This window comes from Palaemon carinicauda, chromosome 18 (assembly GCF_036898095.1).
Source record: "Palaemon carinicauda isolate YSFRI2023 chromosome 18, ASM3689809v2, whole genome shotgun sequence".
In the NCBI taxonomy this organism is placed as follows: Eukaryota; Metazoa; Arthropoda; class Malacostraca; order Decapoda; family Palaemonidae; genus Palaemon; species Palaemon carinicauda.
In genome coordinates, this window is record NC_090742.1 from 1,905,136 (window position 1) to 1,920,563 (window position 15,428).

Here is a 15,428-nt window from a genome sequence, read left to right on the forward strand (position 1 = left end):
TGCTTGATTAATAATGTTCATAGGTCTCTTAATTTACAATGTACAGGTTGAACAGTGTTCATAGGTCTCTTATTTTACAATGTACTGGATTAATGTTCATAGGTCTCTTTTTTACAATGTACTGGATTAATGTTCATAGGTCTACTTAGTTTTACAATGTACTGGATTGACGGTATTCATAGGTCTCTTTTCAATATACTCTATTAGTGTTCATAGGTTTCTTTTTCAATTTACTGGATTAACAATGTTCATAGGTCTATTTTTTCAATTTATTGTATTAATAATGTTCATAGAATTGACAATTGTTGCCTCCCATTCCAGTTACCTGCTGTTCTTGACGAGGCCGACGAAAATGGCGACATGGCCCTAGATCTGGCACTGATGGGACGGCAGCAAAGCATCGCTGACACCTTGTTGAAGCACAGCGCTTCGGTGACCATAACTGATCCGTCTGGGGCGTCGTTGCTTCATCGGGCTGTTCGTAGAGGTCAGTAGAATATGCTTCACTTTTTTTTCATTACCTTTACCAATGAAGTTGGAAGGAGGTTATGTTTTTGCCCCTGTTTATCTGTTTGTGAACAACTTCCAGGCCACAATTTTACTCATAGAGTGGTGAAACTTTCAGGGATTAATTATTATTTCAATTTTGAAAGTCCTAGGTCAAAGGTCAAGGTCGAGCAAAATGTAGACCGAGTTAATAAACTGCCTTGGCGGAGGTCTGCACTCTCAGAGTGCTTTTCTAGTTTTATATGGAAAATTTATCTGTAAGCTTATCACCTTCTTATGTTGTTACAGAAGAATATGTGATTATCTTGTGAAATAGTTATGTTAACAATGTGGTACCATATTGGAAACGTCCCTGCTTGGCAATCTGCTGGACGGGAGTTCAAGACCCGCTCTCAATAGTTCTAGTAGTGTCTATAACCTCGCTGTCCTTGTGAACTAGGGATGGGGGGAATTAGGAGAGCCTATAGAGCTACCTGCAGAATCATCAGCAGCCATTGCCTAACCCTCCCTGGTCCTAACTTGATGGAAATGGGACTTGGATGCTGATTATATGTATATGTGGTCAGTCTCTTAGGAGTTGCTATGTCCCTTACCTCTGCCATTAATGAGGGACCTTTAAAAAGAAATAATGATATAGTAATTATAATACTAATGTTTATAATAGCACTATTGATAAGGATAAGAATTTTCAATAAAACTATCAAAACAATAATAAAAAAGTAGTGATGATCATAATTATGGTACCCATAATAATAATGATTACAAATATTATAATTGTAATTATATTTATGATTTATATAGGTATACTATTAGGTTATATTGTAAGATAGTAGTTATAGTAGTTCCAAATCATAAATCATATTTATTTCCAATAATATGAAACTAGATAGGCCAAAGAAATCAGCTAGTGATAGTTGCTTCGAAGTCTTTCTTAAAAGGAACAGGAGGTAGGCTGTGAGAAAATTCCAGACTGTTCACATTCTATAGAAACAAATTGGAACAAATTTGAAAATCTTAAAAAGTGTGCTGATAGAAGTCTCTGCATACTTATTAATACAATTCTTTTATAGATGATGAAAGCCATGGTTACTAAGATAAAGATTACATAAGTGTATCAGAGAAATGAATGGTTTGTTTTATTTTGAATTTTAGTAACGGATTAAGTTACAAATATTGGTTCAGTATTAGAATTGCCGTTTTTTAAATCATGCGCTGAAGTAAATATTTTGAATATCGCAATAATAGAGATTTTCTTTTTCTTGAGGTTAAGCCATTTTTATTTTCTTCTTTTCATCTCAATTTTTTAACCCCCATTTGCTTTCGCTTCATGTCGTGGACTGGCTTTTGCTTCCCTACTTTATAACTGTTATTGTTAAGATGTTTCTGTTCCTGTTAAGTTGAACAATTTTGATATCATTACAAAACATTTACTAACTATCCTCCTAATTATTTTAGGGTAAAATAACATGGTAGAGTTAGTATCAAGATGTTGAAATTTCAGTGTTCTAAAATATAGATGTGTCATACATCCGGGCTCTAGCATTGGCATGTGCCCTCTTCCAAAAAGACAGTCCCCTTATTTGTTTGCTTAAAGTACTCGTCTTTATGAGGAGATTGTAGGACATAATATTATACATATTACTTTGGGGATAAGATGCGATCATGGAGGAGGTAGAATCCACGTAATTAGGATTGTGTGTGTCAAAGAAATCTCTTTAAATAGAAAACAAAAAAAAACTATTTTAAGACCCAATTTCCCATGATGGAGTTGGACTAGTCAGGTCAAAGTGTAAATATAAGATTATATGTTTTATAATATAAGATTGGTTAATATAAAATGTTTACCTGCATGCTTGCAACAAGTACTACAATAGAAAACTAAACAAAAGGTATAAATCTTGACTGGTTTTGTATTAGTTGACATTTTTAGATGACTGACATATAGTGCAGTAACAGAAATGTTAGGAAGAAAACAGTAGGTACAAGGAAACATGCATGCATTAAAAAATTGACAGCAGTAAAACAGAAGTAGAGTAATCCCATTGTGACCGAAGGTTATTGTGTCATGTACACCCGTCGTTTCTCAAGGACAGCTGGTCTCGCAACCATGTTATTTTCTAATGGAAAATTGTCATTTTGACTAAACTAAAATTGCTCTTTCTAAGCTCTACATTTACATATGTCTTAGAAGTGAATGGTTTAAATTTATACATTCCTAGGAAAGGAATATTCTAGAACAGCAGTCCACTGAAATAAGAAATTAGGAAAAATATTCTCCAGACATTATAAAAAAAATTGTGCATGTGTATCAAATCCCATTTAAGTAATGTGAAAAAAATTATTTTGTTTATTATTATTATCATAAGTGCAATTGATTTATGGTTTAATTCTAGTACTTTAGCCTTATAAGAGAAAAAAAATGATACCCTAGGGCCTAGGATGAATTAAGCTTGTAAGGAATTTCTTTTACTGTATTTAATTTTTATACTTTCAGTGTTTACATAACTAGTTTTTTATAGAGAGTAACTCTATACTGTAATTTACTAATTGTATGTTTCACTGGTCACTTGCAGGGGATGCGTACTCTGCAAATTACTTGATGGAACATGGATGTTCTGTGAATGTCGCAACTCCCGGCGATGGCAGGACGCCCTTGCACGCGTTAGCCAGTCAAACGTACGAGGATAAGGAGACTAGGGAGGAGATGGTCAAGGTTGCCCAAGCCATGTTGAATAAAGGGGCTGATCCAAATATACAAGACAAAGATATGAAGTGAGTTTTGCTTTTATTTTTGTTTTAGTCTTCAATTTAAACACTTGCATAGAAAACCAGAAGGGGTATCAGTAGAGAGCATGCCTTCCCCATGCCAAGAAGTCTTCTTTTGCTATTGTTATTATTATTATTACTTGCTAAGCTACAACTCTAGTTGGCAAAGCAGGATGCAATAAGCCCGAGGGCTCCAATAGGGAAAATAACTTAGTGAGGAAAGGAAATGAGGAAACTACAAGAGTAAGTAATTAGCAATTAAAATAAAAAATTTTAACTCCACTTTGTACTTGTACTTTGATGTATTTTCTTCAAAATGTAATTGATTTGTCCTTTGGTCATACCTCACATGTCCACCAAGTTTTGTTGAAATTGGTTCTTTAGTTTTCACTTAATGTTGTTAACAAAAAAAAAATTAACAACAAAATATTTGCCATTTACTTAATTTTGCAATTATTTTCAAAGTATGCTGTGTACATGTACTTTGATGTATAGTACTTTATCTAAAATATTACAGATTTATCCTTGGATCATACCCAATATGACTACCAAGTTTGGTCAAAATCGGTACAGCAGTTTTTGTGTAAAGTTGCTGACAAACATAAAAACTAAGAGATAGACGGATGAATACATAACCTCTGCAAAATCTTTGATTTTGATGAAGGCAATAAAGATAAGAATTGTCCAGACATGTGGTGTTATGTACATCCATTACATCAGATCATGGCATTTTGTCTTTTAATGCTGATATAATCTATGGCGTTGCTGTTTCTTTCCAGGACCGTGATGCACTTGGTTGTCGAAGGCGAACGAGATGAATTATTTCAGGTTCTCATTGAGCGAGATGGTCTCCGCTTAGAATTGAGAGACAAAGCTGGCTACCCAGCCCTTTGGTATTCCCTTGTAGACACATCAGACTTTAATGATTCATCATTTTCTACGCAGTTAATCAAGAAGGGAGCATCACCAGATGCTGTAAGTTTCCATTGGCATTCATACTTGTTTTTTTCATTGCCTTTTTCTTGAGGTTTGTGTCAGAATAGAATTCTATTCCCAAGCATGAACTGAGGTGAAATATTAGGAAGGTTAACTATTTGGTGAAGTGAAAGTTTCATTTCAGGTTTATTATTTCTATAAAACTTCCTTAATGTTTATATTGCTTTTGTCTCTGGAAGCTTCGAATGTCGACGTTACTCCTTAGAATTAAGAAATTTTCCGTTTTCTTTTCTTCCAATATACTAATACCACTTTGTAATACGCAGATTTGCACTCCATGGCTCCAGATTGTCTTTTTTATACTTGTTTTAATGGTTTAAAGATGTCTTCTCTGGATTCTGTAGCAATTGTTGCATCATTTTGCTTAAGAATTATTTTTGGGTGATCATGATCCACATCTTCTTTGTGTTTTGTGTCGAGGACAATTTTTTAATTTAGAGAATCTTATGAAGAGTGCTTAGGCCTCATTGTTCTTCTTTGGAAAGTACGTTTCATGGTTACTGATCAGATTAAAGTTCAAAGTGTAAATGAAAGTTTACTTTTAATTCAGGGGAAGTCCAGAGAGGACTAGACTGGTTGGTTACAGAGGGAACTGCTTATCCGTGATATGCAAGGATGGTAATATGGATCTTATATCACTCCTCCATATAAGATAAGTGCCCTTTAACTAACTAGTATTATGATGTGGATGGTCTAACAAATACTGTACTACAATTCTCTTAGGCTTAGGTGTTTCTTTTGAATTAATCTGAAAGGTTTTTTAAAACTTCCGTGAATGGCTCCATGGGGCATGAGCTTGCAAGCTCAGCCACTAGCTCATCATATGTTCCTCTCTTATTGGGTAAATATAGGGATTAGAACCTTAGTGTGTATACTAGTCTCTTAGACATATGCGCATGCAGATCAGTTTCCATTAGTAAGTAAACAGTAACAAAACAATTTAGTAAAGTCTTTGAAATGAATAAGCCGTCTTAGACGCAGTAAACCCCGCCTTTCATGCATGAACCTTCACGAAAACACTACCATTGCTTTAATTGTTTTTGTAGAGTTACAATATCCATCAATAATAGTAATACGAATGTGAATCTGAACTTAAGAAATCGGGTGATGTTGAATTTCACCTATCATGGTCACAGAAGGTCAAAGGTTATGGTGTCATTTTAAAGCCTATGTGTGGTTTTGTATCTCAATAATATTAATGGAGTGTGTACCTGCACTTGTTTGAGAGTTATGGGTCACTGAAATTTAGTGACATTGAAAATTTGACCCCTTGAACTTTGAACCTACCAATCTTCAGAACTATACATTTTCACTATTTTGATATAAAGAATTATATTTTCAGAAAGTGAAGATTTTAGTCTTAGTTTCAAGTAGATCTGATAATATTTGACAGAGTGGCGTCAAGAGAAGAGATAATTATTTTGACTGATATTGAAGAAGTAATACGACATACGTAGCATGTTATTCTTGTTAAGATACCAGTAAGTCTCATTACTTAATTAAGTCATTGGTAATTTATATTGGAAGAAAAGAAAATAAGAAATATCTTGATTTTAAGGTGTAATATCGACATCTCAAGCTTCCAGAAACAAAAGTAAAATAAACATCATGTGAGTATAGAAATAAAAGAATTATCATTAAAACTCCATTAATTACTATCAGTAGTATTGTAGTTTGGTTTATCTTTGAGAGCAATTTCAACTTGATTTGCCCTTATCATTATTTTGCTTAATACTTTTATTTCTCCATATTTCTTAGCAAATTTTACTGGAGCCATTTATATTTTGGCATGCTTACCCAGACTGCAGGGGTATCATATGCTTCAAGAATGTGTGGGGTAAGTGAAGGAATGTTGGAATAAGGAGAGAAATATAAACAACCTCAAAATTCTAGTCGCTTGTGAAAATCTTGACTGCGAAGCATTAAGTATTTATATGACTTAGCACTTCTAGTCTATTTACTGATACGCTAAACTGTTTCACAGTACAGTATACATTCCTTCCAGCAGTTACATTTGATTGGACTAAAGCACATGTATATCACAGTTCTCATTTCTAAATCTCAGTAGGTTATTTCCATTGGTTGGAACTACTTTATGTAGTGTATCAATGAATGATTTCACCAGTATTCATTAAGTACAGAATATGATTGGCCCTTAACATTCACGGATTTAACATTCGCAGAATAGTTTGGGTATATGCTGATCTCTCGGTGATATGATAGTGAATACAGGAAAGCATTTGAAGCTATCAATACCCAAGGTCTTTGAAATTCACTCAATTTCTAAAGAGAGTTCTCCAAACAGTCGTCACTTTACAACACTAATATGATATTTTGCCTTGGTAAAATATAATATGAAAGTAATGGTGCTCACAGCATTGAAAGTTATATACAGTAACAGGATAGAGTCAATTGAGAGCATTAATTTATACAGTAACAGGGTAGAGTCCAATGAGAAAATTAATATTGTTACCGTTATACAAGTGAATTTTTAAGACCTTGTGTAATATTGGCTTTTTTATTCTTTCTAAAAAGGAGTGCTCCAGTTTGTATTGGTCTATAACTGTGAAAGCTTTCGTGCATTTGCATATGTATGCTGTACTAATGCTTTTATGTCTTTTTTTGTAAATGCGAAGATACACCTTTTTTACTTACGTGAGGAAATGAGGAGGTAGCTTATGTTTGCTGATATGTAGCATTTGCTGGTATCTGTTACCGAACCTCCCACGAATGTTAAGGGTTGAAGGTAATGTTCACTACATATTGTAAATTAATCCAGTTATTTTGTGAAAGAAATACTATAAGCACCGGCTCACTTTTAGTCAACCTACACTAAGGATGATTGAGTGTTTATGTACTCAGGATGTTTGAACCACAATTTTTAGTTTTCAATATTAATCTTACCCGATAATCATGTAGCTGTCAACTCTGTTGCCGACAGAAATCTACGGTCGGGATACGCCAGCGATCGCTATACAGGTGGGGGTGAACACCACAGCGCCATCTGTGGTCAGGTACTCTAGTACTTCTTGTCAACACCACCTCAATTTTTCCTCTGTCGTGCCTCCGGCTAGACCTACATGGATACGCTGTTGATTCTGGAGTTATTGCTCACGATTTGGTGATGTATTTGCTCTAGAGTTTAGCCTTCGCTATTCAGGAAGCTATATCATTAGCTTAGCAAGTTTTTGGAATTAATTTGATTTAATTTTTGATTTAATTTTGGTACGAAGAGAGTATGAACTCTCTTTCACTTTTAAATGGCCGACCCTTCCCTTAGACGGAAGTGTTGGTGTCGAAGAAAGTATAGACTCTCTTAATTTTGCTTAACAAAGTTATAGATTTATTTTATATCACTCCGCCTTTTATAGGCCTCTTTGATTAACTTCCTTTTATTATAAACTTATTAAAATTAATTTTTATATTTGTTTATATTCGACCTTTCCTAATAGTAGGCGGTCTTTTCTTGGAACCGAAGTTAATTAACTTTGAGCCCGTCATTTCGTTTTTACCTGTTAACATATTATGCTATTTTAATGTTTTTGAAAGAATTTCTTTGATAGTCTTGTACTGTTTTCAAAGTTGAACTAACGTTTTGTTTTGTCTCTGCAGTTGTTGACGTTCAGAACGTTCAACTTGCGCTCTATCGTTACGATAGAGAGAGAGTCTATCACGGTGTCACGTTGCAGTAAGAGTAAACCGATTCTAGCGTTTTGTTCATTCTTTCTTAGCTTAAATGGTTCTATTCTAATAAAAGAAATTTTTATTTGGGAAACCTTTCAGTTTTTTTCCTTTAACAATAATATGTTTTAACGATATATATAATTGGGCTCTTCTCTCAGGTGCTAAGTCAAGAGAGAGAGAGAGAGAGATAGAGACGGAGGGAGAGAGAGGAGGATAAACGTTTCGTTCAAGCGGGTAACGTTGTTATCGTTTTTTGCTCTTCTCCCTAGTCTCTTTAGGGGAAGAAGGTAAACGTTTCTAGAGTTTTATTCTTGTTCTCAGACTTTATGCGGTGAGAGATTTTAAACGTAGTTTATTTGATCTAGTGTTTAATCTCTTTTCCAGCCACTGAATTATTTATCTTTCATTATGTTTTTCTGTTACATTGTAATACTGTTTTCGCAATTACTAACTTTTAATGAAGGATAGAATTGCGTGTTTCAGGTACAAACCACTTAAAGTTTCGAGTTCAGTGAAATAAGTGCAAACAGAAAATCTAAAGTGATAAAGTGATAAGCGCTAAGTGTTACAGTGTTGCGTTCGAGGGTTCGTCTGTTCGTGCCAGTTGTTCACCTAGTCTGGGACCTCTTACAAGCTCCCAAGCCCAGGGGAGAAGTAATGTCGAAGGACTTATGGGTTCAGCAGGCCTTGATCGACGAACAGACGTTTCCCTCCGTGGTTTCGGGTGTAACCAACTCACGTAGCCAACGTGATCACCCCACCCACACAAAGACGAGAGAGCCCATTTATTCCTCGTCTGCGGAAGAGGTTTCTCGCAGAAACCATGGACCAAATCTTGCAGCTTTTAAGTGCAAGTCGGTCCCTTCCGCGCAAGTCCAACTCCTAGGTGGTGCCATTAGCACTGGGTCAGTTCGGACTTGCTGCAGTACGACAACTGCACACCTCCCAGAGAGGCAAGGGGGTATCGCAACAGACAGTAACTCCGTCTGTTGCCGCACCAGCTGTTTTAGACCCTCAGTTTCAACGGACAGTAGCTCCGTTTGTTGTTGTCTTTCTTAAACTCTAGTGGTCTATGCTGCTGACAATGCAGTCTCAGCTTGCGGTGTTGATGCAGGAGTTTCAGGCAGAGAAGGTTAACACACCTCCTCCTGCGAGCGCTCCTCCACCTCTACGCAGTCCAGCCTGCCAGACGTATGATGTTGAGGTTCCTCAAGCTACCTCCATGCGTGAGCTGCCGCATTGGGAGTTGCCAGATACCAGCTCTGTGCAGCAACCTCCACTTTCCTTTAGGCAGGAGCCTCTTGCCACGCGGCAACCTCCTCAACACTTGAGGCAGGAGCCTTATGCTTTGCAGCAACCTCCTCTACCCTTGAGGTAGGAGCCTCATGCGTTGCGACTACCTCCTCCATCCTCGAGGCAGCTACCTCTTGCGGTGCGACAACCTCCACCATCCTCGAGGCAGCAACCTCAACTCCACCTCTGCGCAGTCCACCCTGCCAGACGTATGATGTTGAGGTTCCTCAACCTACCTCCACGCGTGAGCTGCCGCATTGGGAGTTGCCAGATACCAGCGCTATGCAGCAACCTCTTGCGTTGCGGCAACCTCCACCATCCTTGAGGCAGCAACCTCAACTCTTGCGGCAGCCACCTCCACTCTTGAGGCAAGAACCTCAACTCTTGAATGGGCTCTCGTGGCATGGTTGGTTTCGACCTGGCCTTTCATTAGAAGGGGCTAGCGTTCGATCCCAAGTATGAGGTAGAAATTTATTTCTATTTGAACACGATGTTGTGTTGATATTTATCCATATTGACTCATTAGGGGTAATTTGAATGAATTACTACCAATTGTGTCACGTGGTGGCCCGGGGAAATCTGGTAAAACTCGCTGGTAAAGAGACTGATGTCTCACCAGGTAAATCCTCGGACAGCTAGATTAGTGTCAGGTTCAGATTTCTTTAAAAAATCCTCCTCTACCCATGAGGCAGCCTCATGCTTATGAGGAGCCTCATGCTATGCGGCATCCTCCTCAAACCATGAGGCAAAAGCCTCATGCTAGGCGGCAACCGCCTCAACCCATGAGGCAGGAGCCTCATACTATGCGGCATCCTCCTCAACGCATGCGGCATAAGCCTCATCCCTTGCAGCTTGAGCCTCATCCCATGCAGCATGAGTCTCATACCATGCAGCATGAGCCTCATCCCATGCAGCATGAGCCTCATCCCATGCAGCATAAGCCGCACGCCATGCAACATGCTCTGCTTACCTTACAGCATGCTCTACATACAGCATGCTCTGCATACCTTACCGCATGCTTCTCAGTCACACATCTTTGGTTGTTGTCAACTCACTAGACTGTCAAGCAGTTTCATAACGTTGCCTTCTAGTCTGCTGCTTTTGCACCAGTGAAACCCTCACTGAGAGAACTTAGCTTTTCTCGGATATGGTTCCTGTAGATGAGAAAGTGCTATTCTCCCTCCTTCTGATTTTCCCTTGAGGACTCTGTCATTTGGAGAGGAGCCTTTAGCTACTTAGCCTCCTATGGACTTTTATTTAAGCATAGCATGCTTCCAGGGAGGGTAATGGTTCCACTTCAGTCGCTAACCCCGTCTGTTACCACACCTGCTCCCATAGACCTTGAGCTGTGTTGCAAGACATGCAGTCCAAGCTTAGTCCTTGTTAGAGGATTTTTTGTTTACGGAGTCAGTGTGTCACTGGGAAGACGTTCAACAACCAGCAGAAGTGTCTTGTTGTGACGCAGTGCGGCAACCTCAGCAACCCGATAAGGAGTTGTCTGTACGACCCAGACAGTCTAGACAGCTTCGGGTTGTCACTGTACTTCCTCGCTTCCCCATGGTTGACAGTTCACAGACTGTGCAGCAGTACCATGATCTTGTGTCCGGCTCCGTCAGACGACTAGCTTTTAAGAGCTCCCACAAGTCGTCGCTGTCTGGAGATTCTCAGATGGACTATGGATCTGACCAAGGAACTGGGCCTCCTGGTCAATTTTGAGGAGTCCCAGCTCGTCCCATCCCAGACCATTGTCTACCTGGGTATGGATCTTCAGAGTCGAGCTTTTCGGGCTTTTCCGTCGGCCCCAAAGATATACTAAGCCCTAGATTGCATCCAGAGCATGCTGAGAAGGAACCGATGCTCAGTCAGGTAGTGGATGATTCTAACAGGGACACTTTCATCGCTGGCACTGTTCATCGAGTTAGGGAGACCCCACCTCCCCCCCTTCAATATCATCTAGCGGCTCACTGGATAAAGGACATGACGCTAGAGACGATCTCAGTTCCTGTTTCCGAAGAGAGGAGGTCTACTCTCACGTGGTGAAAGAACAGCTTTCTTCTCAAGGAAGTCTACCTTTGGCTGTTCAGAAACCCGACCGCCGTCTCTTCTCTGACGCATCAGACACGGGCTGGGGTGCGACTTTGGACGGACAGGAATGCTCGGGAACATGGAATCAGGAGCTAAGGACACTTCACATCTATTGCAAGGAGTTGTTGGCGGTTCATCTGACCTTGATAAACTTCAAGTCCCTCCAGCTTAACAAGGTGGTGGAGGTGGACTCTGACAACACCACAGCCTTGGCTTACATCTCCAAGCAGGGAGGGACTCATTCGTGGAAGTTGTTCTAGATCGCAAGGGACCTCCTCATCTGGTTAAAAGATCGAAAGCTCACGCTGGTAACGAGGTTCATTCAGGGCGATATGAATGTCATGGCAGATCGCCTTAGCCGGAAGGGTCAGGTCATCCCCACAGAGTGGACCCTTCACAAGAATGTTTGCAGCAGACTTTGGGCCCTGTGGGGTCAGCCAACCATAGATCTGTTCGCTACCTCGATAACCTAGAGGCTCCCGTTGTATTGTTCTCCGATTCCAGACCCAGCAGCAGTTCACGTGGATGCTTTTCTGCTGGATTGGTCCCATCTCGACCTGTATGCATTCCCGCCGTTCAAGATTGTCAACAGGGTACTTCAGAAGTTCGCCTCTCGCAAAGGGACACGGCTGACGTTGGTTGGCTCCGCTCTGGCCCGCGAGAGAATGGTTCATAGAGGTACTGCAATGGCTGGTCGACATTCCCAGGACTCTTCCTCTAGGAGTGGACCTTCTACGTCTACCTCACGTAAAGAAGGTACATCCAAACCTCCACGCTCTTCGTCTGACTGCCTTCAGACTTTCGAAAGACTCTCAAGAGCTAGGGGCTTTTCGAAGGAGGCAGCCAGAGCGATTGCCAGAGCAAGGAGGACATCCACTCTCAGAGTCTATCAGTCTAAAGGGGAAGTCTTCCGAAGCTGGTACAAGGCCAATGCAGTTTCCTCATCCAGTACCACTGTAACCCAGATTGCTGACTTCCTGTTACATCTAAGGAACGTAAGATCCCTTTCAGCTCCTACGATTAAGGGTTACAGAAGTATGTTGGCAGCGGTTTTCCGCCACAGAGGCTTGGATCTTTCCACCAACAAAGATCTACAGGACCTCCTTAGGTCTTTTAAGACCTCAAAGGAACGTCGGTTGTCCACTCCAGGCTGGAATCTAGACGTGGTCCTAAGGTTCCTTATGTCATCAAGATTTGAACCTCTCCAATCAGCCTCTTTTAAGGACCTCACATTAAAAACTCTTTTCCTCGTGTGCTTGACAACAGCTAAAAGAGTAAGTGAGATCCACGCCTTCAACAGGAACATAGTTTTCACATCTGAAACGGCTACATGTTCCTTGCAGCTCGGTTTTTTGCTAAAACGAGCTTCCTTCACGTCCTTGGCCTAAGTCGTTCGAGATCCCAAGCCTGTCCAACTTGGTGGGGGACGAACTGGAGAGAGTACTTTGCCCAGTTAGAGCTCTTAGGTACTATCTAAAAAGGTCATAACCTTTACGAGGACAATCAGAAGCCTTATGGTGGGCTATCAAGAAGCCTTCTCTTCCAAGGTCTAAGAACTCAGTTTCTTACCTATTCAGGCTCCTGATTAGGGAAGCACATTCTCATCTGAAGGAAGAAGACCTTGCTTTGCTGAAGGTAAGGACACATGAAGTGAGAGCTGTGGCTACTTCAGTGGCCCTCAAACAGAACCGTTCTCTGCAGAGTGTTATGGATGCAACCTATTGGAGAAGCAAGTCAGTGTTCGCATCATTCTATCTCAAAGATGTCCAGTCTCTTTACGAGAACTGCTACACCCTGGGACCATTCGTAGCAACGAATGCAGTAGTAGGCGGGGGCTCAGCCACTACATTCCCATAATCCCATAACCTTTTTAACCTTTCTCTTGAATACTTTTTATGGGTTGTACGGTCGGCTAAGAAGCCTTCCACATCCTTGTTGATTTGGCGGGTGGTCAATTCTTTCTTGAGAAGCGCCGAGGTTAAAGGTTGTGATGAGGTCCTTTAGTATGGGTTGCAGCCCTTTATACTTCAGCACCTAAGAGTCGTTCAGCATCCTAAGAGGACCGCTACGCTCAGTAAGAAAGACGTACTTAATAAAGGCAGAGTAACGGTTCAAGTCGTCTTCCTTACCAGGTACTTATTTATTTTATGTTATTTTTGAATAACTAATAAAATAAAATACGGGATACTTAGCTTCTGTGTTAACATGTATGCTGGTCTCCACCCACCACCCTGGGTGTGAATCAGCTACATGATTATCGGGTAAGATTAATATTGAAAAATGTTATTTTCATTAGTAAAATAAATTTTTGAATATACTTACCCGATAATCATGATTTAATTGACCCACCCTTCCTCCCCTTAGAGAACCAGTGGACCGAGGAAAAAATTGAGGTGGTGTTGACAAGAAGTACTAGAGTACCTGACCACAGATGGCGCTGTGGTGTTCACCCCCACCTGTATAGCGATCGCTGGCGTATCCCGACCGTAGATTTCTGTCGGCAACAGAGTTGACAGCTACATGATTATCGGGTAAGTATATTCAAAAATTTATTTTACTAATGAAAATAACATATTTCATAACAGAAACTTAAAGTTGAAGTTTGTATATTTTAGAGGCAGTTCATTAGATGTTTTAGAATTAGCTAATACTGTTCAAAGTTTAAGAAAAATTATGCGTTGTAACAGCTTATTTGGTCTCCTGATTAGGCTCTGACCCTTATCCCTTTGAATCCATAAGATGTATTCTGTGGCTATACTGTACTTTTACCCTGATTAGGCTCTGACTCTTATCCCTTTGAATCCCAGAAGATGTATTCTATGGCCATACTTTTACCCTGATTAGGCTCTGACTCATCCTTTTGAATCCATAAGATGTATTCTATGGCCATACTTTTACCCTGATTAGGCTCTGACCCTTATCCCTTTGAATCCATAAGATGTATTCTATGGCCATACTTTTACCCTGATTAGGCTCTGACCCTTATCCCTTTGAATCCATAAGATGTATTCTATGGCCATACTTTTACCCTGATTAGGCTCTGACCCTTATCCCTTTGAATCCATAAGATGTATTCTATGGCCATACTTTTACCCTGATTAGGCTCTGACCCTTATCCCTTTGAATCCATAAGATGTATTCTATGGCCATACTTTTACCCTGATTAGGCTCTGACCCTTATCCCTTTGAATCCATAAGATGTATTCTATGGCCATACTTTTACCCTGATTAGGCTCTGACCCTTATCCCTTTGAATCCATAAGATGTATTCTATGGCCATACTTTTACCCTGATTAGGCTCTGACCCTTATCCCTTTGAATCCAATAAGATTGTATTCTATGACCTTACTTTTACCTTGATTAGGCTCTGACTCTTATCCCTTTGAATCCATAAGATGTATTCTTTGGCCATACTTTTACCCTGAGAAGGCTCTGACCCTTATCCCTTTGAATTCCATAAATTGTATTCTATGGCCATACTTTTACCCTGATAAGGCTCTGACTCTTATCCCTTTGAAACCCATAAGTTGTATTCTGTGGGCATACTTTTAACCTGTTTAGGCTCTGACCCTTATTCCTTTGAATCCATAATATATATTCTATGGCCATACTTTTACCCTGTTTAGGCTCTGATCATTATCCCTTTGAATCCCATAAGCTGTATTCTATCGGCATACTTTTATTTATTTTAGCAAATTGCCCAGACATGGAGCTAAAGAAGAGGCCTGCTCACCAAGTGCTTAGATGGGGATATGTATTCTTCCTGGATACTTGGAGAGGGGGTTATTGTTAAATCCAAGGGTGGTTCAAGTTTGTAGAATAAGCTGGTTTCCTTCAGGACATGAAATCTATTCTCATTGTTTTTATTATAGCTAAATGTATGAGTCGATATAAGGGTGCTACCAATTTATAATTGTTCATTATAATTCATTTATAAGTTATGGTCTATGGAAAGTATTTTTTTTTTTAGAATTTTAGTAGGATATACATAAATGCATAGATAAAATATAAGTTTTTTGGCATCTATGCCACTTAGAGATTCAATTCTCTCTCTCTCTCTCTCTCTCTCTCTCTCTCTCTCTCTCTCTCTCTCTCTC

The 15,428-nt window shown here is 39.7% G+C and overlaps 1 protein-coding gene across 1 annotated transcript in view; it reads left to right on the top strand.

The window, feature by feature from the left end:
* Positions 1 to 15,428, top strand: part of LOC137657586 (rabankyrin-5) — a 215,492-nt gene that overhangs the window by 126,052 nt on the left and 74,012 nt on the right. Inside the window, exons 7-9 of the mRNA XM_068391935.1 lie at positions 322 to 487; positions 3,081 to 3,279; positions 4,053 to 4,248. Coding sequence (XP_068248036.1) covers positions 322 to 487; positions 3,081 to 3,279; positions 4,053 to 4,248 — 561 coding nt within the window. The remainder of the gene's footprint in view (positions 1 to 321; positions 488 to 3,080; positions 3,280 to 4,052; positions 4,249 to 15,428) is intronic.